The sequence below is a fragment of the Dasypus novemcinctus genome, chromosome 6, assembly GCF_030445035.2.
Source record: "Dasypus novemcinctus isolate mDasNov1 chromosome 6, mDasNov1.1.hap2, whole genome shotgun sequence".
In the NCBI taxonomy this organism is placed as follows: Eukaryota; Metazoa; Chordata; class Mammalia; order Cingulata; family Dasypodidae; genus Dasypus; species Dasypus novemcinctus.
The window spans coordinates 77,012,111-77,039,875 of record NC_080678.1 but is presented as its reverse complement, the minus strand read 5'-3'; the positions used below and the strand labels follow the sequence as shown (position 1 = coordinate 77,039,875).

At 35.2% G+C, this 27,765-nt stretch overlaps 1 protein-coding gene across 2 annotated transcripts in view; it reads right to left on the bottom strand.

The window, feature by feature from the left end:
• MYPN (myopalladin) overlaps positions 1-27,765 on the bottom strand; it is a 123,559-nt gene that overhangs the window by 65,008 nt on the left and 30,786 nt on the right. The window contains exons 1-2 of one of the 2 annotated variants that reach the window (XM_058298922.2): positions 23,480-23,712; positions 12,181-13,083 (exon numbers count right to left, since the gene is read on the bottom strand). In XM_058298922.2, coding sequence (XP_058154905.1) covers positions 12,181-13,082 — 902 coding nt within the window. In that variant the 5' untranslated portion in view covers position 13,083; positions 23,480-23,712. Of the gene's footprint in view, positions 1-12,180; positions 13,084-23,479; positions 23,713-27,765 lie in introns of those variants that run through there. The other variant, XM_023592307.3, reaches the window with a different exon arrangement.

The window sequence follows — 27,765 nt, the reverse complement described above, 5'->3', positions numbered from 1 at the left end:
CCAGATATTAAAGAGATTTGCAAAAATATAAAACAACATTATTCTTCTCACTACATATTTTGTTTTGGAAAATACAGTTATTTTCCATAAAAATTAATTTTATGTTAATATGTTTGATATTTTTATTTTTAAATGAATGAATATTTTAATTGCTCAATTTAAATTTCTAATATGGTAAGTATTTATAGGCATAATATAAATATTTGAGTCCTCAATCTTTAAGACTGTAAAGGGGTCCTGAGAACAAAAGTTTGAGAACCACTGGCATAGGTTTTAGAAATCTGGTAGTAAATATATAAGAAAAGGCAGAGTCAAAGGTGGTCTGTTCTTGAATAATATTTGACTTTTTAAGCAATGCACCTGCATTAATTTGATAAAACATATAAATAGCTATCTTGAAACACATTTAAAAATCTTCCCTCATACAAACATTATAGAATTACCTCAGTCTCTGGATACCATTTCTCGTCCTTACCAAAATGAGAGTGGAAACATCTATGAGCAATTGGATAGCCACAAGGAGATAAGTGGAATGATTCAAACACCCAACCTCCCTGTCAGGAGCCTTTTTGTCCTTACTCAGATGGCAAGGATGGCTTCAGCCAGGTCCAAGAACAATCAGTAACTGCTGCTCTGAATTTAACACTCAGAAATAACACACCATCAGGCAGCCTTTGGAAACGTTAAAATTTACCCAGCTAACCCCCAAGATTTTTGAGGGTAAGAAAGAAAACATACTTTCCTCCTACGTCTGCCCATGTTAGGGAATGCTTTCATAGAAAGGCTCTGATCAGTTGTGTGCTTTTAGAACGCCAAATCCTCATGACTCTTACAGAATGGCATTGGGTGCCAGATGTGATTCATTGCCCAGCAGAAGTGAGTCAATGATCTGGGGAAATGGGGCAACTCCCAATGATGAAGCATCCACCTCTAAGGTACTAGGAAAGTTGCCAAATCTTCTGATATGGCTAGCTAATGAACCTGTAAACGAGACACTGAAGAGATACCTTTTTCAGATTTAACTTGACTCTTTGGCTAAATATTACTGTTCTACTGTTAGGTTACTGTTTTGTCTAAAATATGGCTTGGATAAATATTATGACTCATTATTTTAGTGCATTAACTACTTCTAAATGGAATGAGTGTGTTATTCTGACTCATCAGTAATAATGCTAATTAAAAGAATGATTTACTCAGAGTCTTTCTCGAACCGTGCCCCAGCACTTCCAATGATCCTATCCTACCTCCTATTATTTCCTCTCCTAATGTTTTCCTCCATGGAACCTAGATATCATTTATAATTATATATTTATTTGTATGTTTATTTGTTTAATGTGACTGTCCATTATTTGACAAAAAACACCATAAGGGCAGGGATTATCATATTTGTTTACCGCTTGTTTATTTGGCACCTAGCACAGTGTATGGTACATCATAGTTGCTCTAAAAATGTTTTTTATGTGAATGTTAAATGAATGAATTCAAATTAGGATCATTAAAACCTCAAATCTTTTTCTTCACATTTATATAAAACCAACATATTAATGAAAAAGCAAGAAGGCCTGGGGATAGAAAAGAACTTTCCTTGAATTGTCTTCAACTAGCTTCATTCTAATAATGTCTTGATTTCTTAAGTGACAAGTATAACATCTGAAACACAGCCTAAAGGTAGTATATTTATCTATTGACATGTTCAACCCTCTCCATGTATCAGAATAACTCTTCATATATAGAGTACACCTGGAGTTGGACAATAATATGATAGTAGACTTTTCTAACAGCACTCAAAGTTATGCTGGATTTTGTGACAAAATTCAGTGTTTTGTATGTCCTATTAGACACTGCCTGCTACTGACTTAACAAACTTAATTTAGTTTTCATGTCCAGTGGCTATATTTAGCTCATGGGAGTATGGGGTATAAGTGGGGAGGATATGTCTACACTTTGTTTTATTAAAATTTATTGAATTCTTCCAGGTGGAAACTTCTTGATAATTTAAGAAAAGCATAAATAAACAATTGGCTAATATCAAAACAACAAGATTCCCCCCTTACTATTATACATAGTCAGTTTTAGGTATACCAAAAGGGAGGTTGAATAAATGTGAAAGTGAAAACAATTCCTAAAATAAAATAAAGGACTAACATTGAATGACATTACTTTGGGGAGGACTATTTTTATTGGCTACTTCTAAAATTCCTACTTTTTTCTTTTTCTTACAGTTTTTTTTTACTAAATTTCAACAGAATTTAGTTATTTCTTAAGTTTATTTTTTATTGTCTATTTTTCCCACCTTATCTACCACGCAATATAGCAGGAAACTGCTTTGTTTACTGATGAATGCCCAGCATCTGGAATAGTGCCTGATCAATAGGGGGTTCTGAATGAATTTTTTAAAAAATGAATGAATAAATTAATGTATCAAATTTTCTAGTTTTGTTGATTTCTCAATGTACTTGAATTTTTCTGATTTTACACATATTTCTTTCTTCTGTTTGCTATGTTAATCTTTCTTCCAAAATAAATTCTTTGATTTGCTCAAGTTGGAGCCTCTTTCATAGTGCTAACTTTTCTCAGCTATTTGAAAATATTGCTTTTTTATGGATGTCATTCTGATTACAAGAGGTTTCTAATAATTGTTGGAGAGGCACAAAATAATCTCAAATGGGTATATTCTGTGTTCCAGTAGATCCCCAATCATCCTGGTTATTGCTGGCTATATGAGACCTTCCCTAACTCTCCAGCACACATTTGATGCTCTGGCCTCTGCGTAAATGGTTGTGCTTATTGCTCAGTCCAAGCAGGGGAAGGAGGAGACACTGACCTACAAAGCTGCCGTGAATGTAGTTCCCAGATTAGTCATCCTGATTGCCCCTGGTTCCCTCCCACTTATTGTATCTTTTGCTTCTGAGCCTGATGCAATCACAAAAGAGTCCCTGGCTGTACAGCAGTCCTGTCTAGAATGTGATATGGACTTTGGATTTTCTGATCAATCAGATTGCATCTGCTTACAGGATGATTTACCACGAAGCTAAATGAAGCTTCAAATTTCATCACCTGCATGGCTCCCTTCCAAGGCCCTGTACCTAATTTTTTATTCACAATTTGTATTATTTATCTTAAAGAGGGTTCCCCAAATTGTATAGAGCCCACAAAACTTGGATCTGTCCCCTGCAAATGCTTTCTATTTTCGGGAAATTTCTAAAAGTTTCATATCTGCAGATGACAATCTACATTATTTTCTGATTAGGTTTCAGAGTGTTTGGAGGGAGGGTAGATTCATGTGCTCAGGTCTACCATCTTGATATGATCTTCCTATTAATTGGTGAACTTCTAATCTGACTTCTGCACCCATCACTCTCTTAGAACTACTCTTACTAAGGTAAGTGGTCTCTATGTTATTAACTCAAATGACATTTTTTAGTTTTCATCTTATTTGTCCTCTGATTAGTATTCAAGGTAGTTGACTACTCATTCCTTCTTAAATCGGCTTTCTTTTTCTTTTACTTTTTTTTTTTATGACTGCCCTCCTTTTCCTCCTATCATTTGGGATGGACCATCCCAGTTTCCTTTGGGGATTTTCCTTATCTATCCAAACTTTAAATGTTGGAATTCCTTGGCAACATGGACTGGACAAGAGTGATACTTAAAATAAAATAATTAACAACTGATTCAGAATGGATACCACAACCAAGCAGAAAGATGCATGCCATCAACAGCTTGTAGAGTTATACCAGTTGTACAGACTAAATATTATCCTCTGGTTTTGTGACCAATTCTTTTCTCCCAAAAGTATGAGAAAGAAAATTACAGGCCAATTTCATCCTCAAACAAAAATGCATAAACTCTAACCAAAATATTAGCAAACCAAATCTAACAATGTATAAAGAGAAATAGATTATGAACAAGCTGTGTTTATCCTAAGAATTCAAGTTAGGTTTAAGATTATAAAAGCAATATAATTCATCATATTATCAGGGTAAGGAAAAAAATCATATGCTCATTCTCAATAGATGCAGAAAAACTTTTTTGCTAAACATTCAACATCCATTCATGATTTTTAAAACTCTTAACCTTTCTTAACAAAAGAACTTAAAACAAACATCCTACTTGATGAAAACGAAAGAATTCCCTTTAAGTTCAGAAACAAGACTAGGTTGCCCACTCTCACCACTTCTAATTGATATTTTACTGGAGGACTTAGTCAGCTCAACAAAGCAAGAAAATGAAAGGCAAGATATAGTATTAGAAAGGTAGAACATCCCCCCAAAAAAATGAATAGGTAAATTCTCATGAATTTAGCAAGGTTGTAGTTAGAAAACCATTAAACAGAAGTTAATTGCATTTTTCTATATAACAACAACAACAAAAAAGTAATTTTTAAAAAGGTACCATTTATAATAGCATAAAAATGAATAAATATAACAACAGATTTTAAGACCCAGAAAAAAGTATGAATCTTTATTGAAAGGTATTAAAGAATGCGTAAACAAACGGAGAATCATACCCTCTTCCTGAATACGAAGACTCAGTGTTTTAAAGATATTAGATTCTCCCCAAATTGACCTATGAATTCAAGGCAATTCCAAAAATCTTAATTTGGCTTTTTAAATGGAATTCGACAAGGTGATTCTAAAAGTTATATTATAGAGCAAAAGGCCTAGAAAAGTAAAAAAATCTTTAAAATAAAAAGTTGGAAATCAAGAACTATTAAAAATCTGTTGTAATGAGATAAAGAAATCACAGGAAAAGAATGGAGAAGCTGGAACTAGGTTCAGAAATTTATGGAATTTTGATTTATCATGGAGCTGGCATTATTGAACAGTGGGGGAAAACCATATTTTTTAATAAATTGCCCTGGGACAATTATTTATCTAATCCAAAAAAAAAGAGAAATGGGTTCCCTGCCTCACATTATACTCAAAAAATCAACTTTAAATACATTGAAAACTTAAAAATTTAAAAATTCAAAAATATGGATTAAAAACATGAGAGACAAAATGATAAAACTTTCAGAGGATGATATAAAATATTTATTACTTTGAGGTTAGAAAGAATTTCTTAAACTAGATACAAGCTATGAAAATACAAACCATAAGGAAAAATTAATAAATTTGACACTAAGATTGAGAATATCTACTCACTAAAAGATACCACCATGAAGTAAAAAGACAAACTGGGAGAGCATAGTTTCATAACACATATACTGTATTATTAATATTCAGAATATTTTTAGAAGTCCTACAAATCAATAAGAACAAACAAATCAATAGAGAAAAAGGCAAAAGATGTAAACAAGCCCTTCATAGAAAAGGATTCCTGAATGGTCAGTAAACATATGAAAAAATGCTTAACCTTATTAGTAATTATGCAAATGCAAATTAAAACCATGAGATAACACTTCATACCCACTAGATTGAGAAAATTTTAGAAGTCTGATAATATCTGTATTGGCAGTGACATAGAATAACAAAACTATTATACAGTGTTAACAGAAATATAAATTCAAACAAATTCTTTAGAAAACTTGGTGTTATTATAAAGTTGAGGTTGTACAAACTCTACCAGCAATTCCATACCTAGACACACTCATGCACCAGAAAAAACCTGTGTACTGCATAGTTTATATTAGGGAAAAAAAACTGGAACTATCCCAAATGTACATCAAAAATATAATAGTCTAGACATACAATAAAATACTATATGGCAATAGAAATAAATGAGTTAGAATTATGCAACAAGATGGGCATACTTTTTAGAGAAACAAAACACGTGGCAGAAGAATATATACATTATAATTCTATTGATATATGATTTTTAAAATGTAGAACTTACCAATATTATTATTATTATTTTTAGGAGATACTGGGGATTGAACTCAGGACCTTGTCCTTGGGAAGCAGGGACTCAACTACTGAGCTAATCTGCTCCCCAGTGAGAGTTAGTTTTTTCTTTTCTGTTTGTTTGTTTGTTCTTAGGAGGTACCAGGGATCATACCCAGGACCTTGAATACGGGAAGCAGGCACTCAACCGCTCGAACTATATCTGCTCCCCAACAATATTATTTTAAAACCTTTTATTGTGGAAAACTTCAAAGATATGGAAAGTAGAGAGACTAGTATAATAAATATCACTCAGCTTCAACAAATTATCACCAAATGTGTTTCTTCTATATTTCCCATTTCTCCTCAACTTGGGTTATTTTAATGCAAATCCAGGATTTTGTGTCATTTTACCTGAAAATACTTTACCAATATTGTTTACTGACATAAGCAAATGTTGTACAATTGTGAAGAAAAACTATAAAGAAGAAGAAAAAGAGAAAATACACATTTTGGCATAATGGTTATCTCTGAAGGGGAAGGAAGTGATAGCATCAAGAAGACATCAAACTTCAAAAATAATGATAATGTAGGGATGCAGATGTTTGTGTTACCATATGTATGCCATTCACATGTGTTAACATTCTTCAGTATCTATTCTAAGTGTACTTTAAAAAACAATTAAGAAAATTCAGCCTGGTCATATTTAGCTCACTTTGTGAGAGTGCACAAGGTTGGGAGATTGATTAAAGGTTGGTAATTGGATTGGTAGGCAAGGAAGAAGGACTTCTCTTTGGAGAGCTTGACCTGTATTCCTTGGAGTTTGTAGGGTTACAAAGGCTTATCCCCAACCTCTTGCCTGAAAATTTTAAAGGTGAAAGGCTCTTTGGCATTGTCCAAGAAGGAAGAACAAGAAGAGAGAACTTCAGTGGGAGCAGCCTATTTCCCAGAGCTTGTAAGAGCAAAGATTGGGTTTTCCCACAGGCCAAATGGACATCACAGAAATTAGCCTGGTTTGTCGTCTCAAAGAGACCCACCTCAAAGGACCACATGCCAGGGTAGGGTAACTCCAACAAAAGGTGTCTGCGTGTGCCACTGTAGTAAGGACAAAGGGACAGGGGCTAAAATGTTAGCTAGGGCTTACAATATTTGGGACAAGGAACAGAGCAGAGGGAGCTTTTGGGGGATGGAAAGAGGAGGGTTTCTCTGAAGAAACTGCAGAAGTGCTCCGTACAGAAATCAACAGCAGATACAAATTGCTCAGCCTTAACCTCAGAGGTCTTGATTCAGTAGGTCCAAGATGGGGCCAGTGAATCAGCATATCCATCAAGATCCGGGGTGATGCTGATGCTGCAGGTCCAGGGACCCATTTTGTGTGCCTGTTTTAGGAGGCTCTAACAATCTAACCTCTGTTCCCTCTTTGGACTCATCTCAAACCATTTTTTCCTCATCACTTATGTTCCAGTTTATATCATTTCCTTCGATTCCCTAAACTCAACAACTACCTTGGTGCCTCAAAGGCCTCAAGGCTGCTATTCCCACAGCCTGCAACACTTTCCCCCACACCCCATTTTGCTGGGCTAACTCCTAATAATCCTTTATGTCTCAGCTTAAATATCACTTTTCAGGAAAACCCTTTTCCAATTTACTTAAAGATTTGGTCCTTTTGCTATATATGCCCTCCTTTATAATAACTGATCACAATTGTCATTATATTCTTATTTATGAAATTTTTGTTTATTGTCTATCTATCCTTAGTACAGTACCTGGCACATAATTAGTGCTTAATATTTGTTGGATGAATGAATGAACCAAAGTGTCTAGATTTTTTTGAAAAGGTGGGAAAAAACTCTCAATAATATAATATGAAATCTCCCTATATCATTTAAGATACACCTTTTCTTTAGAAGCATTTATTTCCCTTTTATTTCCTCAGTATAAAACTTGAAGGCCAATGTCCAGAAGTAGCAAGAGCAAAACTTGATAGCCATGGTGGATATCAGCATCTATAAAAAATAAATTTGTACTGCTTCAGAAGGTTGCATGCAAGCAAACATATTTAGTGTGACCCAGCTGTACATTCCTGGGAAAAGAATTTGGAGTCAAGATACAAAACGGGATCATGGCCATTTGCCATGAATTCCTGCAGACTCTTTCATCTGTGGGTAAATCCTGAATGTATTTCATTTTCTAAAACAGCTCCACCAGTGAAACTATGTCCAAGATGAATATAAGCTATAGGCTCCCAGTCCTATGCATAAAACAATTTCTAACCAATTAACTTTGAAATCAACAATACACACAAAAATGACTTTTCAACTTGCTAAACTAAGGTTATAAGAATAAGAACATGGGTAAAAATGCTGATTGCAAGCAGGAGTACATAGGCTTCAGTTGCCCAGTATACTTATTACATTTTCTATTTTTATTGACTATGGTGTTTCTATTTAGCCAACCAAAACTTCTCATTATTTTATTATTTTTAGGCATTTAAAAAATAAATTATCTGCAACCAGAATTTGTGCTGTATGGACTCCTGGGTCCTGTGGAGGTACCTTGGGAATTTCAATGGCAAGCAAGCAGGTGGGCGTCCAGGTTCCCACTACCCCACGCCTCTTCAATTCAACAGCATTAATTCTGTCTTTAAATACACACACACACACACGTATGTTTTGGGGTAACATGTAAAGTTGTGTGTGTGTGTGGGTGTGGGTGTGTGTCACGGGGTTGGTGTTGGGAGTTAGGTGAGGAGTTATTGCTAAAAGATAGGTTGGAAAACACTACTCCAGTCTATCCCTACTAGAAGTTGGGATATCTGTAGATACACCTTCCCTTTGTAATTTCAGAGGTATTGTGTCATCCTTTTCTAGTGTCCAGGTCACACTTTGGGATGCCTCCAGTTATAGTACCCTCTCATGTGACCTTCAGTCCTACATTTCCAACTGCCTATTGAGAATGGTCCCTCTGTCCCCTTGGATTCAATACTATATCACAAATCCATATCATCCTCCTCCACAAATCAGCCAGCTCTTCCTTGCCAGTGACCCCATTTTCCTCCCAGGCACCCAGGTTTAGACTTGTGGAATAATTTTTAAATTCATTCTCACCATTTAGTCAGTCACCAAGTTCAGCATGATTTATTTTCTTTTAAAAATCACTAACATCTTTTCTCCTTGTTCCCCACCACCCAACCTAATCCAGCCACAGCATCCGGTGCCTGGGATACCCCCACAGCTTCCTGTGGCCTCTCCGGCTCCATTCTTTTCTGTTCTAACCCTTTCTTTCAGACTTACTCTCCTCAAATGCTCCCTTTCATCTTGTTACATCTCCCGACACACAACCTTAAATGGTTTCCAGTTTGTTTTGAAACAAGATCTACTCTGCTGCATTAAAGGCTCTTGAAAATCATCCTTTCTTATTAGTCTCCTTCTGTCACAGAAAATATTATTACATTTATTGCGTCTGTGCCTTTGTATAAACATGATGAATTGCCCTGGTCTGAAGGCACCCATCCCTTCCACCTACCTCTTCAGTCTTTCCTTATCTGGACCCTGTGTTCTTGATATGTCCAAGTACTTGCATTTTCCTGAGAATATCTGCCTTTGGGTCTTTGCACTTGCTTTCCCCATTCTGCCCTTGATCTCCTCAAACTAAAGCACAACCTTCTGTGTTAACTCTTCTCTTATCCTGTCCTCCAAGCAAAATAATTCATGTCTTCTTTTGAGCCACCATTGCATCCTATACATACTTTTCTTACAGCCCTAATTACACAATATTGTAATGTTTTGTTTACATGTCTCTGATTGTTCTACTAGATTGTGAGCTATTTGAGGTCAGGTATCTGTTGATTTTGTACTCCCAGTATTTGGGAATTACATAGCAGAGTCATTTTGGTAACTAAGTGGGTATTTGTTGAATGAAAAAATGAATAAATAACTTAAATTTCTACTTATATCATTCTCACTTTCAATATTCAACTAAAACCCTCTCCCTCTGAAGGCTTCTTTGACATTTTTAGTAATCTCCCACTTCTCTGAAGCCTGATGGTGTTTATAATTTGTAGGTATGGTTTGTACTGGAAAAATTAGGACCATTTCTTTAATTGAGGACAGGGACATATGCTTGTGTTTTCTCTATCATTGTACCTATTGCAGTGCTGAGCACGTAGTAATAGCTAAATACATTTGCTTTTTGATTAGTGTTATATAAATCCTGTGCCAAGGAAAATAATTACTTTGTTTTTCAGGGAATGGGTATCTTATTTGATTTTTCTTAGTAGTGCATCAAATTCTTTTTTGTATTTGAGATTTACATGGTTGAGAAATAGGCAGGATGAGTCCTGAATTATTTCGTCTGATTTTCAAAAAATTATTTCTGGTCCATACTCTCTTTTACATCCAGAAACTAGTGGCTGGACAGAACTAATTTAAGTAAATTGTGTAGGTATCATAACTTGAGTGTTTACCAGCTTGCCCGGATTGAATAGATACCACTGTGTGGTGTCCATCGTGGGGCTGTGATGACATCTCACCAGCGTTTCTGACCAGTCTTAGGGAGTGTCATTAGGTGTGTGTAGAGTAGAAGGGAGACACTGCCCTTGTGTTCATCAGCTCTACCTCTTTGCTACATCTTTTGCCAACAGTGTCATTTCGGAATTAAATCTAAGTGAAGTATTTAGTTTTACTTTTGTTTTTTTTTTAAATCCATTAGTTAATTCAGCATTTCTACATGACAATTATGGGTCATAGAAGTTGTACTTGGTGCTCAGGATATCAAGGCAAAAATAACAGAGTCCTTGCCCTCAAGGAGGTCAGTTAGATAACCTGATGATAAAATGTTTAGGTCATTGTAGATATAACATTTGATATTGTCTTATGCTCCTTTTGAAAAGCAAAATTCAATATATGAATACGTCCTTTGATCAGAATCCCTTGAATTAATATGTCTATATAGATATAAATGCTACTATTAATACTAGTACTATTACTATCCTATCATATTATTATGTAAGAAAAATGTATGACTCTGCTTCCCTACCTAGAATAAATGTTAAATAGAAATGAAGTCATATTCTACTAGTAACTAGGTGGTTAGGGAGGTGAAGTAACTCTTGCACGCCTCTAAATACCAGTAGTTCTCTAGAGAAGTAATACACTCAACCACACTATTCTCATGGTATTACATTATCATTTTAGAGAATGTCACCTTGGGGCTAAGATCAGACCAGATCAGATTTTGTGGTGCCCAAAGCACATACAATATGGGGGACTCCTTTAAAAAAATATAAAATTAAAATGCACACATTATATTGGACTTTGGAAATGGCCTATACCAGTGAGGAACCATGAAGCTTAAGCTGCATTAGCATCACAGAAAAGCTGACTATGGTAGGGTCATAAAAGATGAATATTCACTCTACCTATCAGTCATATTAGGGAAAGATTTGAACATTAAGGAGAATGTGTTCATAAGCTGATATCAAAAGGTATAAATAAATATAATACATGTAAAATGAGAAATCCACCTTAGTCACAGCCTTTATTCTATCTTTACTCTATTAGCCTTTATTTTATTATTTGGCTTTCTTTAAAAATTCAGAAAAGGTATTCATTGAATATAGATCATAAATACTTTCTTTTTTTAAGATATAGGCTAGAGACCTGCTCTGTCCAGTACAGTACTCAATATCCACCTGTAGTTATTGGGCACTTGAAATGTTGCTAGTGCAACTGAGGAACTGAATTTTTAATTATATTTAATTTCAATTAATTTAAATTTAAAATCTTACAGTCAATTCAGTTATTGCAAAAAATTTTAAATGTGTTTAGAATGACTTGGGTATATCAATTTACTTTTCAAATTATAAATTTCGTGAAATCTAAATACATATTATTTCCAAGGAAGATTTAGCAACCGAACTGAGATGTGCCATAAGTGTAAAATCCACACTGGCTTTCTAAGCCTTAGTATGAGAGAAAGAACATAAAATATCATATTGATAATTTTCATATTGATTACACATTGAAATGATAATTTTTTACATCAGTTGAAGAAAATTATTATTAAAATTAAGGTGTTAATAATAGGGTGGTATATGGGAAAATATAACTATTGAAAACTATGGACTATAAAAAATTAATTTCACCTAGTCTTTTTTAAAAAATGTAGCTACTAGAAAAATTTAAATTCCATATTTAGCTACTATAGTATTTCTACCAGGCAGTGCTGCTTTAGACTATGACTGCTGTTCTCAAAGGGAGTGTACAATGTTTGAAACTATATAGTTAAAAGATAACACTTAGGAAGACCAGAGTAGATGGAAAGCAATTATTAGGCCTTACTAATAGGACATTTTTACCTGACTTGAGGTGGTGGAATTCCTACCACTATGCAATCCAGCTGTACTCGGGTTCCTTCTGGAAGTTCTCTGCTCCGTAACTTTTGAGTGAACCGGGGAGGTTGCCCCAGAGGTTCTTCATAGTACAAAGATGAAGGCGAAGACCCTGGGGTGGTGTCTCCACCAGAGGTCTCATTGGCAGCCTGCTCAGCTTCACGCCTTTTGGCTTCTTGCTGTTCAAGGGCATGATTCACTTCATTATCCCTGGTATCTGCAGGGATGGGAATGGGAACAGAAGATCTTTCTCGTCTTTCTGACAGATCTGAGAAACTGGAGCTGCTTTCCTGCATAGCTTTGTTTTGAGATTCCACTTTGGTCTTGTGGTTTTTGCAGGCACGAGGTCTAATCCTTTTGGAGCTATGAGCTTTGAAAAGGGAGGACAGCTCTTCAATGAAATCAGCAGCCTTATTTAAGAATACTTTTTTGGACTGGGTTTCAGAACTATACTGTGCTCTTTTTGCCTCCTGGGGCCTCTCTTTAGAGTTAGTAGGACTTCGAGAGTTATCTTGGCAGAAGTTAGGGTCAAAATTTGGTTTAGGTGAGTGTTTCATCTGCTCTGAAGAAAGACGTTTTCGAGCTTGAGCTTCATCTACTTTCTCCAAAGGGTCATGATTGATGGCCAGTCTTGCCAGATTGACACTTTCATCTAATTCTTCTTGGCTCAGAAAGGCTGAAAGATCTGGAAGGTCATCTTGGCCCCCTCCTCCTTCAGCAGCTCCAGAAGGACTGCCAAAATGGAAAGGGTTGGAGGAAGGCTCTGCTCGACTTCTTTCATTGTTTCCTCGATGTCTGGTTTCAGCTAAATAGCTCTCTCTTAGAAGCTGAGATATGGAAGTAGAAGCTTCTATGCTGTCGTCTTGCATGCTGTCACAAAATAATAGTAACAAAAAGTTGAATCATTTTTAGAGAATAGCAAGTCTATGTGTATTATAGCATGGCAGGTTCTTAAGAATTTAAGTTTATAATTTTAAAAAATTGCCTAGCTGTGATACTTTTACAAATTTTACTTTAAAGGTCTATAGATTATTCTCAAATTGTAAAATAAATAGGAACTGAATGAAGTTTCCTTGAAATTGAAAATAAATATATGGATGATTACCACTTTATTAAATGCTTTAATTTCAAGTTCCATTATAAAAGCTATGATATAACTATAGTGACCTTAAATACAATTTCAGTGCATAATTTTGATAATATCTATAAAGGGCTTTTAGTTATAAAGTATTTTCTTACGCAAATAGAGATTTTTCTCTCCACCCAACCCTTCACTTTGAATAAAATAGAATTATAGAAATAGAGATATTGACAACATAATCTCATTTAGGTACTGAAAATACAGACTTGTTTTAGCTCATAAAAATAATGCTTTTTTTTTTTACTAGAATCAAGCTGTTTAAATTCAATGTTGTTTATAGGTTTAATCTGTTTTTTAAAATTGTTATGGGGAAGCGGACTTGGCCAAGTGGTTAGGGTGTCCGTCTACCACATGGGAGGTCCACGGTTCAAACCCTGGGCCTCCTTGACCCATGTGGAGCTGACCCATGTGCAGTGCTGATGCATGCAAGGAGTGCCCTGCCACACAGGGTGTCCCCCCAGTAGGGGAGCCCCATGTGCAAGGAGTGCTCCCCATAAGGAGAGCCGCCCAGCGCAAAAGAAAGTGCAGCCTGCCTAAGAATGGCGCTGCCCACATGGAGAACTGACACAACAAGATGATGCAACAAAAAGAAACACAGATTCCTGTGCCATTGATAACAACAGAAGCAGACGAAGAAGACACAGCGAATAGACACAGAGAACAGACAACCGGGGCGGGGGGAAGGGGAGAGAAATAAATAAATAAATCTTTAAAAAATAAAATAAAATAAAATAGTTATGATAGTAAGCGGATGTGGCTCAAGCAGTTGGGCACTTGCCTACCCCATGGGAGGTCCCAGGTTTGGTTCCCAGGGCCTCCTAAAGATGACAAGCAAGACATCGGCTGACGTGACAGGCTAGTCCAGCGAGCTGCCATAACATGATGATGCAACTATATGTGTAATAAAGACACACAATGAGGAGACACAACGAAAGACACAACAAGCAGGGAGTGGATGTGGCTCAAGCAATTGGGCATCTTCCTCCCACATCAGAGGTCCCAGGTTTGATTTCCAGTGCCTCTTAAAAAGAAGATGAGCAGACACAGCACACAACAAACAGACACAGAGAGCAAAACAACGATGGGGGCAGAAATAAATAAAAATAAAATAAATCTTTTAAAAAAACCCAAAACTGCTATGATTTGTCTATTCAAACCAGGTATAATTAATTTAATTTACAAACATATGAGTTAGGGCCTAGATTTTTAAAAATCTCTTAAATTAATGTTGGTTGAAAGGGGATATAGGAGACAGGAATAAGGCTAGAAAGCAGGAGATTTTTCACTGTATATAATACTATTTCTTAACTTTTAAATTTTAATAATATGAGTTATATTATCTATATATAAATAAATATTTTTTTAGATTCTTAAGAAAATAATATAATAACTGTAGTTCAAAAGGCCTCTGAATTTGGTAATGCAAACCAAATTTATATTGTTAATATTATATCTATTTATTTATTCAAACATTTACTAGAAGAATGGCAAACTGTGACTGAAAGGCTATCATTTCTCTTTCCCTCCCCATACCAATAAAAGATGAAACTGATTACATTAATCTTCCCATTGACCTTGACTTTCTTAACACTGCTCTTTCAGCCACCACCAATCAGAGATGATAATGGAGATGGAGACTATTTGCCATTCTTGGCTACTATGTACTGGGCTTTGTGCTGGGAAGATAAAAAGTAAGGTACTCTCCTAAATCTCTTTTGGCTTTTAGAGTCTATGACAAAACTCATTTCAGTTCATTCTTTACCTTTCTCTTATACAATAGCCTTACTATAAGGCTTCCTAGGAACTGCCATCGTTTCCAAACTTCTAGAGTGCTATCCAAAACTAACTTCTAAGTTGGCAAAGTAGACAGTAACCTTGAGAGGGAAATTAGAGATTGTTAAAAGATCATCTACAGCAAAATATTTTTCCACATGCCGGCCATAGCTTGAAATCTCTGCTATTTGGAACCACTTACTTGGGTCAAGTCTATTGTGCCTTAAAAAAAACATTAATTTAAAATGCATCAAGAGTACAAATATAAGAATGTTCTCCCATAAATTGGAATAAATGTGTGTTACTATTACAAGGTATTAATAATAGGGTGAATTTGGGGCAAAAATACACCTAAAGCAAGCTATCGACTATATAGTAATAATACTCTTCCATCGACTGTAAAAAAAAGTTCAAAGGTGTTCGATGGGTACAAGAGTCTATCTACAAAGATGATTGTTGTAGTATGGATGATAATTTTAAAATCTTGGAAACATGTCCAATATAAGAAATTAGTTAATTACATTATGGCACAACATTGAATAGAAGTATATGGACATTTTAAATATTACAGAATGGTGAAATATGCAAAAATAAGAATATGTAATTGATATCCTTATTGAATATTTGTCTCATTTGTACATAATTGTGTGGAAAAACAGTTAAAGAAGTATGAAATTAGGTACAAAAAGCTATTTGAAAATGCAATGAATATACTGATCAAAAATACTTCTCATTTGTAAATCAACTATTTCATTAGCCTGGTTTGAGTTTCTGTATATATTTCAGTGTAAGGGGGAAACTCAGTGCTTTATAAATCAGGATGGTCTTCTATTAGTTGGACTTTACCATATAATATATTTTCATATAACTTTGTCTCTATCTCAAGATGGCTTTTATCTGGAGGCAACATGGAATGAGCATTGGCCTTGGATCTGGATAGATCTGGTTTCACATTCTGGCTTCATCTCTTAGCAGCTATGTCACTTTGCAAAAAATACTTAACTTCTCTGAGCTTCAGTTTCCTCTTCTGTAAAACATGGATAATCTCTATGTTACAGGGGAGTGAGGATTAATAACATCATGACTGCAAAGCCCCTAAAACCTGAAACAGGGCCTTCCACTACTGCGGGCACCCAACTGATGTTAATAAAAGCAATACTTAGATAAAGGTTATGTTAATGTGGAAGAACTTTCATAAAGTTCATATTTATGGTGGAAATAGAAAACAGTCATATATATAATCACTGCTGTCTGCATTTAGTTTTTTTTTTCCAAGGGAAAAAAATTGAGGTGTGCTGGTTCTGATGCTTATGGCCATGAGGAATTATTATGATAACAAAACTTGCAGGTATTCAAAATAAAGGATTTCTTTAATTTTTTTTTAAGGCAGTACTGGCACATGTACCCAGAACCTCATACATACAAAGCGCACCTCAACCACTGAGCTGTACCTGCTCTGCTCTTTAATGTTTTAATGTAGTATGTATGATTGAACCTTTCGGACTTAGATAGACTCAGTTTTGACCCTTCCTAGCTCAATAAACTAAAGCAAGTTACTTAACCTCAGTAACCTGTAGGCTTCAGTTTACTCATCTGTAAAACAGGGATAATAACAGTAGCCATCTCAGAGTTTGAAGTGATGATTAAATCAAATCAATGTGCTTGATATTTAGTAAACATTCAGTAAATGTAGTTGCTATCTTTATATAAAAACCATGTCCCTGTATCATGGTCTCCATTTTATAGATGAGAAATGGAAGTAGAACTAGTGAAGTGACTTGATCCAAGGACAAACTTTGAAGATAAACTGAACTCTAGAGAAACTGACTCTAGTTAATTCAACATATTGAAATATGTATAGTTTTATGAATGAGTTGTGTGGCCTTGGGATCTTTGTACATATTCCCTTTGATTGAACTGCTCCCTATCCCTGCTCCCTTCACTACCTTACCTGGCCAAATCCTACATGGTCTTCAGTTCTTAGCTGTTCTGGAGTTTCTTTTCTTCCCTGAGTTGAGTACTTTCCAATGTGCTCCCAAAGCTCACTGTCCTTACCCTCAAACACAGCACTTACATTAAACACAACATATTAAATGTGCCTATTTTTTAATCTCTCTCACTTTGTTTGGTATACCATCAGTTTGTACACACATGGCACATAGTAGGTGATCAATAAATATCTGTTATTTCTTTTGTTCATTAGAATTTTCTGCTAAATATATTATTTATCTTTTTTTTTTAAATTGCAGGATCAGGTAGGACAGATAAACAGACAATCATATTTACAGAGAAAACTTACAGACTCAAAGAAAAAAACTTAAACTGGTAAATGCAGTCATAACTTCAAGATGACTTTTAAATGAAAATTTGTTGTAGATAAAACAACTAGAATTATGCTTTGGTTTCATAATGGAAATATCAGAGAACATCTGACTATAATTAGGATACCTGGGTTTGAATCCCAGCTCCAGTACTAAATAACTTTGATAGTTTGGGCAAGTCACTTAATGTGTCTGAGTTGCAGTATTCCTTATCTGTAAATGGGAAAATAACAATTCCTTCTTAGAAGGTCTCAGATGAAAATGTATGTATAAATTGTTAAACTGATGAATATTACCTAAAATAGGAAATGCAAAAATATATCATTTTTTCTTTAAAGCATTAATTTAAAAACTGTTATGGATTCTGACTTTAAAAAGGTCTAGGTGCACTTACAGATAGCCTCGTTTCCATTCATTCATTCATTCAGTAAATATTATTGAGCATCTACTGTGTTCAGGCACTATTCTAGGTACTTTGGATTCAGCGGTGAACAAAAGACAAGTCTTTGCCATCGTGGAGTTGACATTCTAGTGTAGAAGGCATAAATGCTAAGAAGAAAAATAAAGTAAGGCAAGATAAGAGAGAATAATGAGAGGGAGAGGTGTGCTGTTTTAGCTGGGATCTAGATCATATGGAGAAGCTAGCCATGTGACCATCTGGGGGGAAGAATGTTCCTAGCAGGGGAAGAGGTAAGTCCTAAGGTCTGAGGCAAATGAGGGTTTGGTGTGTTTGAGTCAAGCCTTATGTGAGTGGAAAGAAGAGTGGAAGGAAATTAGTTCAGAATGGTAGTCTGGGGCCATGTCATGTAAAGCCTTGCAGACCATGGAAAGGACTACAAATTTTATTAAACATGTGGATGGAAATCCATTTTAAGGTTCTGAACAGATAACATGGTTTTTAAAAAGATCAATCTGTCTGCCATGCAAGGAAATCAGTTTGAAGCAAGGCAAGTATGGCAGTGAGCATACTAGTTAGGACACTATTGCAATATGCTATGCAAGGCATGATGATGACTTGGACCAATGAGCAGCAGTGGGAGGTGGTGAGAAATGGCCAGATTTGAGATCACCTTTGAAGGTAGAGCCAGTGGGATTTGTTGATGGATTGAAAGTGGGATATCAGAGAAAGAACACAGTCAAGGGTGACTCTAGTATTTATGGTCTGAGTCCTGAATGAGTGGTGGATCATCCCCTAGGGTGGGGCAAGAACAGATTTCAGTGAAGGAAACCAGAAATTCTGTTTGGGAGACATTTCGTCTGGGGTGTTTAGAGTGACATTTAACTTTATTTCTTCTTTTCCATTTCTTATAAAATTAAATCTTACATTTGATGCCACTTTCAAAATAAGTATGGCTAATTGCTTCTGATAACAGGTCACGGTATGGGTGAAATGGTCCTAGGTTGGAAATGAAATATATGGCATCAATCCTCAAAACAGACTGGTAAATTATGTAAACTAGTTTGTCCACATAGAAAGCTTATTGGGGGAGCAGATGTGGCTCAAGCAATTGGGTGCCCACCTCCTATATGGGAAGTTCCAGGTTTGACTCCTGGTGCCTCCTAAAGAAGATGAACTGACGCAACAAGCTGATGAATGAGCAGACACAATAAGCAGGGAGCGTATGTGACTTAAGTGGTTGGGTACCTGCCTTCCACATAGGAGGTCCCAGGTTTGGTTCCCAGTGCCTCCTAAAGAAGATGAGTAGATAATGAGAAGACACAATGAGCAGACAGAAAGAGCAGAGACAGTGAGCAGACAATGAGCAGACAGATGAGGGGGCCATCTGGAGGGGAGGAAGTGAAAAAAGAAAGCTTATTAAACTTTAGTGTAAATTTCTTAAGAATCATTACCTTTCTATGTTGCTATTTTTGCCTTATGACTTCTCCCAAAAAGAGGATCTGCCTGAGGAACTTGCTGAAAATTTAAGAGTCTGGTTCATAAAGAGAAAACCAGATGCAGATACCTTTGGGCATGTTTCTCAATTCATGTTAACTCAGCACTGTCCTTCTATAGGCTCTAAGGAGACCATGTTGTCAGAAATATCATATGGTTTAAACTCATCTTTCAATTAAAACATGAACATTTAAACAGGGGCATTGACTGAAAATTGGCAAAACCCAATATAAATTAACTTGAATTCAAACATAAATACCAAAGGCCATTCGAGATTCAAATGAGAAAATAAATCTGCTTCTTAGGTGAATGCAAAGAAAAAAAAGTCTAAAAATTATTATTTATTTGAGAAGACAGCCAGAATAAGAAGAGACAGATGTGTTAATTAACTCACCTGTCCACTGGGGATGAGCAAGCCTACCCTACCTATTTCACAGTTTGTGAATGTACTTTAAAGCTGGTTAAAGGTAATCTCTTTCTGTTGATGTATAATTATAATGCTTAGACTGTATCTTTAGGGGAAAAATACTTGAAAAAATTAGAATTTGTTCCCTCACTATAGTGCCAGTATCAACCTTTAGTGCCAGATAAGAAGTTTATCTTATCTTCCATATTCCATGATATCATATAAGAGAATTATCTGAATCAGTTCTTTTGGAGAAATTCTTGCTATGTGAAGAACCAAATCCCACTATATAGGAACCAGTCCTGGAGAGTTGGGTACAGATCCCCTTGTTAAAACTGATTCGGGACACTGTAGATCCCCCCAGGGCCCACTGGATGGAACGTGAGAGAGTCTGGGCTATGATGTGGACCATTGACTATGGGGTGCAGTGATGTTCAGAGATGAACTTACCAGGTGCAATGGATGTATCACGATGATGGGAGAGAGTGTTGCTGTGGGGGGAGTGGGGGGCGGGGGCAGTGGGGTTGAATGGGACCTCATATATATTTTTTAATGTAATTAAAAAATAATAATAATAATAAATAAATATTAAAAAACAAACAAACAAAAAAAAACTGACTGCACATGAGATGCCCCTTATATTAAATCCTTCTTCCCTGTTAAAATATCTATTCTGTCATTATTCCAAGGATCATTCCTATCTATCTTAGTTCTATTTCTAGTATATTTTTGGTGTGACTGGCATTAGATATTTAATAAATTAATATCTACTTCATTACCAGATTAACAACTTGAAGTGTATGATAAAATGTCTAATAATATGGAAATAATATGATAGAGTCCATTCTCTCAAAGATCTTTCACTGTGAAAGAGGGAAAACAGCAGCCAAAAATAAATGCTGAATAAATGTATAAATTAGAAGAGAATGTTGAAATAAAGAGGCAGAGCAGAAGTGGTACATAGGGGAGTTGGTGGAAAACTGTTTAGTGAAGTTCCTTAGATAATAGGCCAAAGTTGAGTAAACCAACTTTTATCTCATTACTGTTGTTTTAATTGAATTGGTAAAGATAGGAAGGTAGGGAAGAAAGTAAAGATTTAGTCTAAGTGGGAAGGTATGTTTTCATATATAGAAAATACATAGGTAGGAAAGCAGTAGTGTAAAGGACACTGAAGCCAGGGCTCAAAGTTAGTATTTAATCTGAAAGGCACAGATAAATAGTATAAAAGTAAATTCTACAACTTGTAGAATGGCTCATGGAAGGCAAGCAAGAGACTTGCTTGGGTCAAAAAAGGGTTGGTGGTAGTCACAAAAATGATAGACATGGGAAGTTTTGTATTATTCTCAAGATCCATGATGTTTAGCTGTTATATAGGAAATCACAAATGAGAAACCTTTGTCAATCCCTATTAGTGCAGAGATTCATTTTACGTAAGAAAAATAAGAAAAAAATAACATTTTCATTGTTATTCAACCTCTTAATTTTTGTGTCATTTTTAAAGTAATTGGGGATTGATAAAAAGATAACGTCTCTAATTAAATTGACATAATACATTTGCTAGATTTGAAGAGGAGCGAGTGCCCCAAATAGGTCTGTGATGTTAAGAGCTAGTCCTGGTTAAGCACTTTGTGGGACGTTTCTATCGGGAACCAACTTTACTGTAGCAAGCACTGTGACCTCAAGCAGAGGTCTGTGCACCACTGAGCTTGTCAAGGTGACTCTGGTTGTACATGAGCTCTAAGAATTCTCTAGTGACCGTAGGTAAATAGACATACCAACTTTTGTGTACACCCAAAAATATGTCTGCTGAAAATATGTTTAAATTTCTGAACACACCAATGCTCCAGTAATTTTAAAAGCACTTTATCAACTATGAAGCACCTTAGGAATTTTAGAAATAACTCCATGGTTCTTATTTTTCTTTTATCTACCAGGAGAGGGAAAAAGCCATTAAGACAACTCTTTCATTTTTCTTTTTTATCATAAACAATAACACCATAAGATCAGCAACACCTTTGTCAAACCTCAATATCAATGAAGGAAATTAATTATTCCGTTAGCAGTACCATTTTTCTTATATTCCTATCTCTTATATTTCTTATATTTTTAGGTTACTAGGCTAAGTCCATTAGTTCTCTTACATATAGGAATTAACTGTTGAAAAATGAAAATGAAAAATGAAAAATGAAAACTAACCTTAGTTCATTAAAGCCTTTTCAAAATAAGACCTGATTTACCTACCATCACATTTCTTCAAAAGTAACTTTGCAGAAAATACATCTGAGTTCCAAAACCTAGACTGGATAACTTATTCAGTTTCTTGGGTTCATGAATTAGGGTTTTAAGTCCCATTCCACTTAATACTTGCCTTTACAGGTATGTTGTAATAGAAGCATGTAATAGAAACATTAACAGAGTCTGTATTCTAAAATCTAGATAAATGGAAGACTGAAGCTTTAATCCAGGATCATGGGTTCCAACAGCATTAGCCATATTCTATAAGTGGGGATATAAACAAACGTCCAGATTTTGGATAGTGTCCAACTGTTTGTTTCATAGTCCATTATTACAAGATTCTGTAAGACTATAATTATGTCTCTTGACACCTCTGTAATATAGTGCCTGTATGTTTCAGATTTTAAGGGATAGTCTTGATTTTAAATTTGCCCATTTTCAAATGATGTATCAGACAGCATATCTTAATTTTTGTTTTTAAAAATATGGTTATCATAGTTGTAAGTACAGATAGTCCATTTCCTAGAAAAGGACTATGAGTTTTATCTGAACTTGAGAGTTATTATTAAGGGAAGACTATGAAGTTATGATACATTGTTAATTTTGTGCTTGTAGAATTCATTACACTATTACTAAGGTGAAAGCAATTGAATCATATTTTTTGAGAAAGAAAATTGGACAACTGTTTTATTTCTTTCAAACTGAGTGATGTTAGTACCTTTAACAAGTATGAGTAAAATTCTGTTAAGGTAATAAAATTTCTTAACACCAATACTGTAATGTTCACTTTTCAGAAAGTAATCCATCTTCTCTTTTTCTTTATTGTATGGTTTTTAAAACATAATTCAAGACATGCATCTAACTATTGCTAATAGTGCAATGTGCTGGGCCAAACATTTGCCACTGACTGTCAAGTGTCTTTCTGATGCAGCTGAAAAGAGTGAGGGAGAGACAGAGAGAGAAAGGAGAAAGAAAGAGCAATGTCCTTTGAGCAAGACTTTCTGCAGCTGTTGTGTACATTAATCCAGAGACCAGATCTCCCAACACTAAATATAGCAAGCATATCCTTTTACATGATAAAAAAAATTTTTAATGAAAGTCTTTAACTATGGAGTCACATTATTTTAGATTTGGTGTCTTTTAAAAAGGAAATAAATATTACGCATGTATTCTCTATATAAACACCATTATTTTAATAAATGATTGTGTGGAAAATGCCAATGATATATGCAATATGTCACAACTTCCTCTGTTGAGATATTTTTCCTTAGGACCCAAGTAGGCTGTGATCTCTATAAGTCGTATCACTGCTTTCCAAATTCTTAACATGTAGAAAGCTTTATTTTTCACATAACTTTGGGTCCCATTATACATAATTAGAAAGTTATCCTAGGTTTCCCTCTAAGCAATAGTAATTAGTGCTCTGAAATATCCCTTTTCCCATTGTCAGTGCTCTGTTATCAAAACACACTTGTGAACTTAAATCTGGATATTACCTTTCTTTTTTTAGTTGACCCAGATGAGGATGTCCAACACAGGCACTCCAATGCGATGGTAATTATCCAAGGAGAACTTTTAGATGAAAGCACAGGGTTGAAAAAGAAAATTCTTCACGCCCTTGGAAACAGAGAGTAGCCGTCCATAGAGAGTGAGGAGTTAACCTTAGTTTCAGTGAAGATGGCTGTAAGAAGCTGGATAACCTGTCACCACCGGAGCCAGAGCATTTGTCAGCTCACAGGTCCCAAGTTATTTTGAGCTGTATAAACCATGTGCCTGTCAAACATTCCACCTGATTGGACAGGAGAAAACTGAGCAAAGGGATTCCATAGCTGGACAGCACCTATGGGGGGTGTGGGGGGTGGGTGTCAATCAGGTTTTCTACCTATAGAATTTCAATTATAGACAGAGGGCTGAGCTGTTTATTGGTTTATATTTGCAATTAGTACGAACTGCATTGCACTATGCCCCATCTGTCAAGAAAATGACATTAGTTTTTAAAATGTGTCAACATTTTAAATTTTTATCAGAAATTTTTAAGAGCCTTATTTTTAGTTAATGGGAATTTAATTTAATCATTGATACATTTTAGGAAATTTGGCTATGAAAAGCCAATATGAAGCTGAGGTTTAACATTTGAAAGCTGAGAGTTTTGTTTGTTGTCCAAAGGCTAAGCAAAAGCAGAGAATATTACAAATTAACATTCAAAGTTGCTAGAAATCCTCCCCCTCCCCCTAGAAAAAAGGAGAAGAAAAAAAGTCAGCCCATTATAAACCCAGGAATGAATTAGCTTAAACAAACTTCATGATTTCAAAGTTAAAATGATAAGGTAACATATTACAGTTCCTATTCTATTATCCAGGGATAATATTTTGTATATTATTTTGAAAATATCTCTGCCAGATGTCCCTTATCACAAGCATTACCAATCAATAAGAATCCTTAACAAAACCAACATCTGCTTAAATATCTACTACTTTGTCAAAATACAGGTTCAAAATTTTGCACATTTTCTGAAATATGAATTTGGAAAAAAAGTTAACCCATTGCTTGGTAAAAGTTGTAATGCTAAAACAGTGTTGATCTTGGTAGAAGCCTGGGTTTTGAAATTCCAAATTTAAATGCCATTAATTTTTTTTTTATTAGAGAAGTTGTAGGTTTACAGAAAAATTATATAGAAAATACAGAGTTCTCATACCTGCCCCGATTATTAACATTTTGCATTAGTGTGGTACCTTTGTCACAACTGATTATTTTTTTAAAGGATCATTCTTAGATTGTGATAGCATGACATATAATATAAATCTAGGCTTTCTTAATTAAATCACACAACTGCTTCTAGGATTTCTTCTCACTCTTTCATTCATTCATTTAACAAATATTAACTGAATGATTCCTGACCTCATGGTATTTACTGAGAGATCTTTTATCCTTTTCAGTCACATTGAGACTACCTATAGTATACTGAATAGATACAATATTTATTTTTTAGTGTGATCACATCAGAGGTTTCACTACACATTTTGTCATGGGGCTCTGGGATTATACAGGCAAAATGAAAGGGAGAGTTGAGGAAAACTTTTAAATAATTCAAGTGAAAAGAATTATTACTTAGAAGGGAAAAGGGTACAGGAGAAACTGGATTATCTAGTTTGGTTATCCACAGGATCACAGTAGTCTAGATCTTTAGTGCACAGGTTCATTGCTCTTACCTAATCCTGTGCTGTTACTAACATCAAAACTACTTAATTGTGCTTCTGTATTTTCTATTCATGTGAACACCAACAATTTCTTTTTATTTAAAGAAAGGACCTTTCTCTACTATCCCACTCATATTTCATGACATAATCAATATAAGCCCTGCTCTGTCGTGGGTGGGGACATGAGAAAGTAAAACCTTTATCTCAAGTAGCAAATGGGTGTGCCACAAATTGATCTCCCAAAGGAAAATGCTTACACATACTTCAAGTGAACTCACTTTTATTTTCCTGCCAACTGTGCCATGATAAGCCTAGTATGTAACTTTTACCCAGGTATAGAATTCTCATGTGGAAGGAGATCTGAACAGAAAGAATAGAGTTGGCTAGGTAATGGAATTAGGAATCAATATGAAGAATTAGAATAGGTTTAAAATGCAAAAGAGGAGTTACAGAAGAAAGAAGTCAAAGAAATCCTGAATAACAGTAACCTTTCTCCTAATATTTTAAAATTTTCACTGTAATATTTTCAAATACAGTACACAAAATTTTTTTGAGCTCTTTGGAAAAAAGTTGGATATAACCATTTAACATAAACAACATTCAGCAACTGTGGACATCCAATACACTGAACTCATATTCTAGATTTTAGGGTTTTTTAAAATTAGTTTCTGCTGCCAGATAAACTCACTCCCTATCCTGCTTATCATCATCAGTAGTGAACGCATAAACATTAAACCACAAACTTACTAGGAGTTTGGCTTTTACCTGAGTTAATTGGTAAAAAGAATGATCTTTAAAACTTCCTTAATACCCAAAATAGTTAAAAGCAAACTTCATAAGTAACAAGCAAGCCCAAGGTTAGATGTCTTAAGGCTTCCCCATAAAGTTGAGTGCCCCATCCAACACATGTGTTTATTGTGGTTTGAACATGCTTGCCTTCAGCTGTTTTCTTAATTCAGTCACTCAGCTACCGAAGCAATTTACTCACATTGGGATGATCCACAGGAATGCCAAGGAATCTGGAAGATCTATGACAGAGGAAGTCTTCACTTGGAGGATAAGCATGTGAAAATTTCTGTACTAGTAGGGTCATATAAAGTTTTTATATTTGCTATTTTTCCATGTTGCTATAGATTTTAATTATCTAAAGAAAATTGTTAATATATACCAATGTTTTAATAAGTTTGAAGTGCGTAGATTTATACTAAGGTACCCCTCTCCTCAGATGGAAAATAAAAAAACAAAAACTCTATGTCTTATTTCTTATTTTTAAAGAACATAGACATGTATGTATTTTCTAACTTTTTTTTTAAATGAGAAAGTTTCATACCAGCAACAGGTTCTTGACCACCCAAAATGATACATGGTGGATTACAAGAGGCTTTATTCAAACCCTATAATATAATATAATATAATATAATATAATATAATATAATATAATATAATATAATATAAATAATATAAATAATATAATATAACTGGGAAATACAATTAAATCCTTAAGATATTTATTTTTCATCTAAATGGTCTTGGAAATGCTTGCCTGGGAGAACTAAAAACATTTTAAAAATCATTTAAAGTTTAAAACCTATTTAGCTTTTAAAACTAAAAACATTTTTTAAAACTATAAACAGAACACCAGTTTAAAGACATTATCCTGAGAAGTAAATTTGTGGTTACCTGTCTCAGAAGCACCATTCCTATATCAATCAGCCAGAATCATCCAAAGTCCAACTCTTCACTAACTAACTTGTGCTTGCCACAAAAGTAACTTGAAGGAAATGTGATACTGCCCTGCCGGAGTAATGAGAGGTATTTACAGGGTTCCGTTGCAGATCCAGGGACAGACACTTAGAACAGATTGCTCTTTCAGTCTGCATGATGTTTTTAGCCCAAAGGGATGGTGACTAAGGACATTGCCCTCTTCATCTCTCCTTAGACTAGGTGAAAATTATTTAGGAAGAAAGAATGAAGTATAAGGAATATACAAGACATCCATACATAGCATGCATATAATGGGTAAATACCTTTATTTGGTACACAGCTAAGAATGCGATCAATACATTTATTAAAACTGGGTAAGGGGAAGTGGATGTGGCTCAACAGATAGAGCATCCACCTACCATATAGAAGGTCCAAGGGTTCGATACCCAGGGCCTCCTGGCTCATGTGGTGAGCTGGCCCACGTGCAGTGCTGCTGCATGCAAGGAGTATCCACACAGGGATGCCTCTGCATAAGGGTGCCCCCTGCGCAAGGAGAGCCACCCTGTGTGAAACTGCACCCCACCAAGGAGTGGTGCCACACACATGGAGAGCTGACGCAGCAAGATGACACAACAAAAAGAGATACATATCCCCAATGCTGCCTGATGAGAATACAAGCGGACACAGAAGTACACACAGCGAATGAACACAGAGAGCAGACAATGGGGGGGTCAGGGGAGAGAAATAAATAAATCTTTAAAAAAACACAACTGGGTTAAGTAATCTGTTACTATAATATTTAATATTTGCTCCCTAGTTTTAGGTTAATTAAAGCTTTACCATGTGGTTTCCATTAAAACATAAAAATACTTCCTTACTTC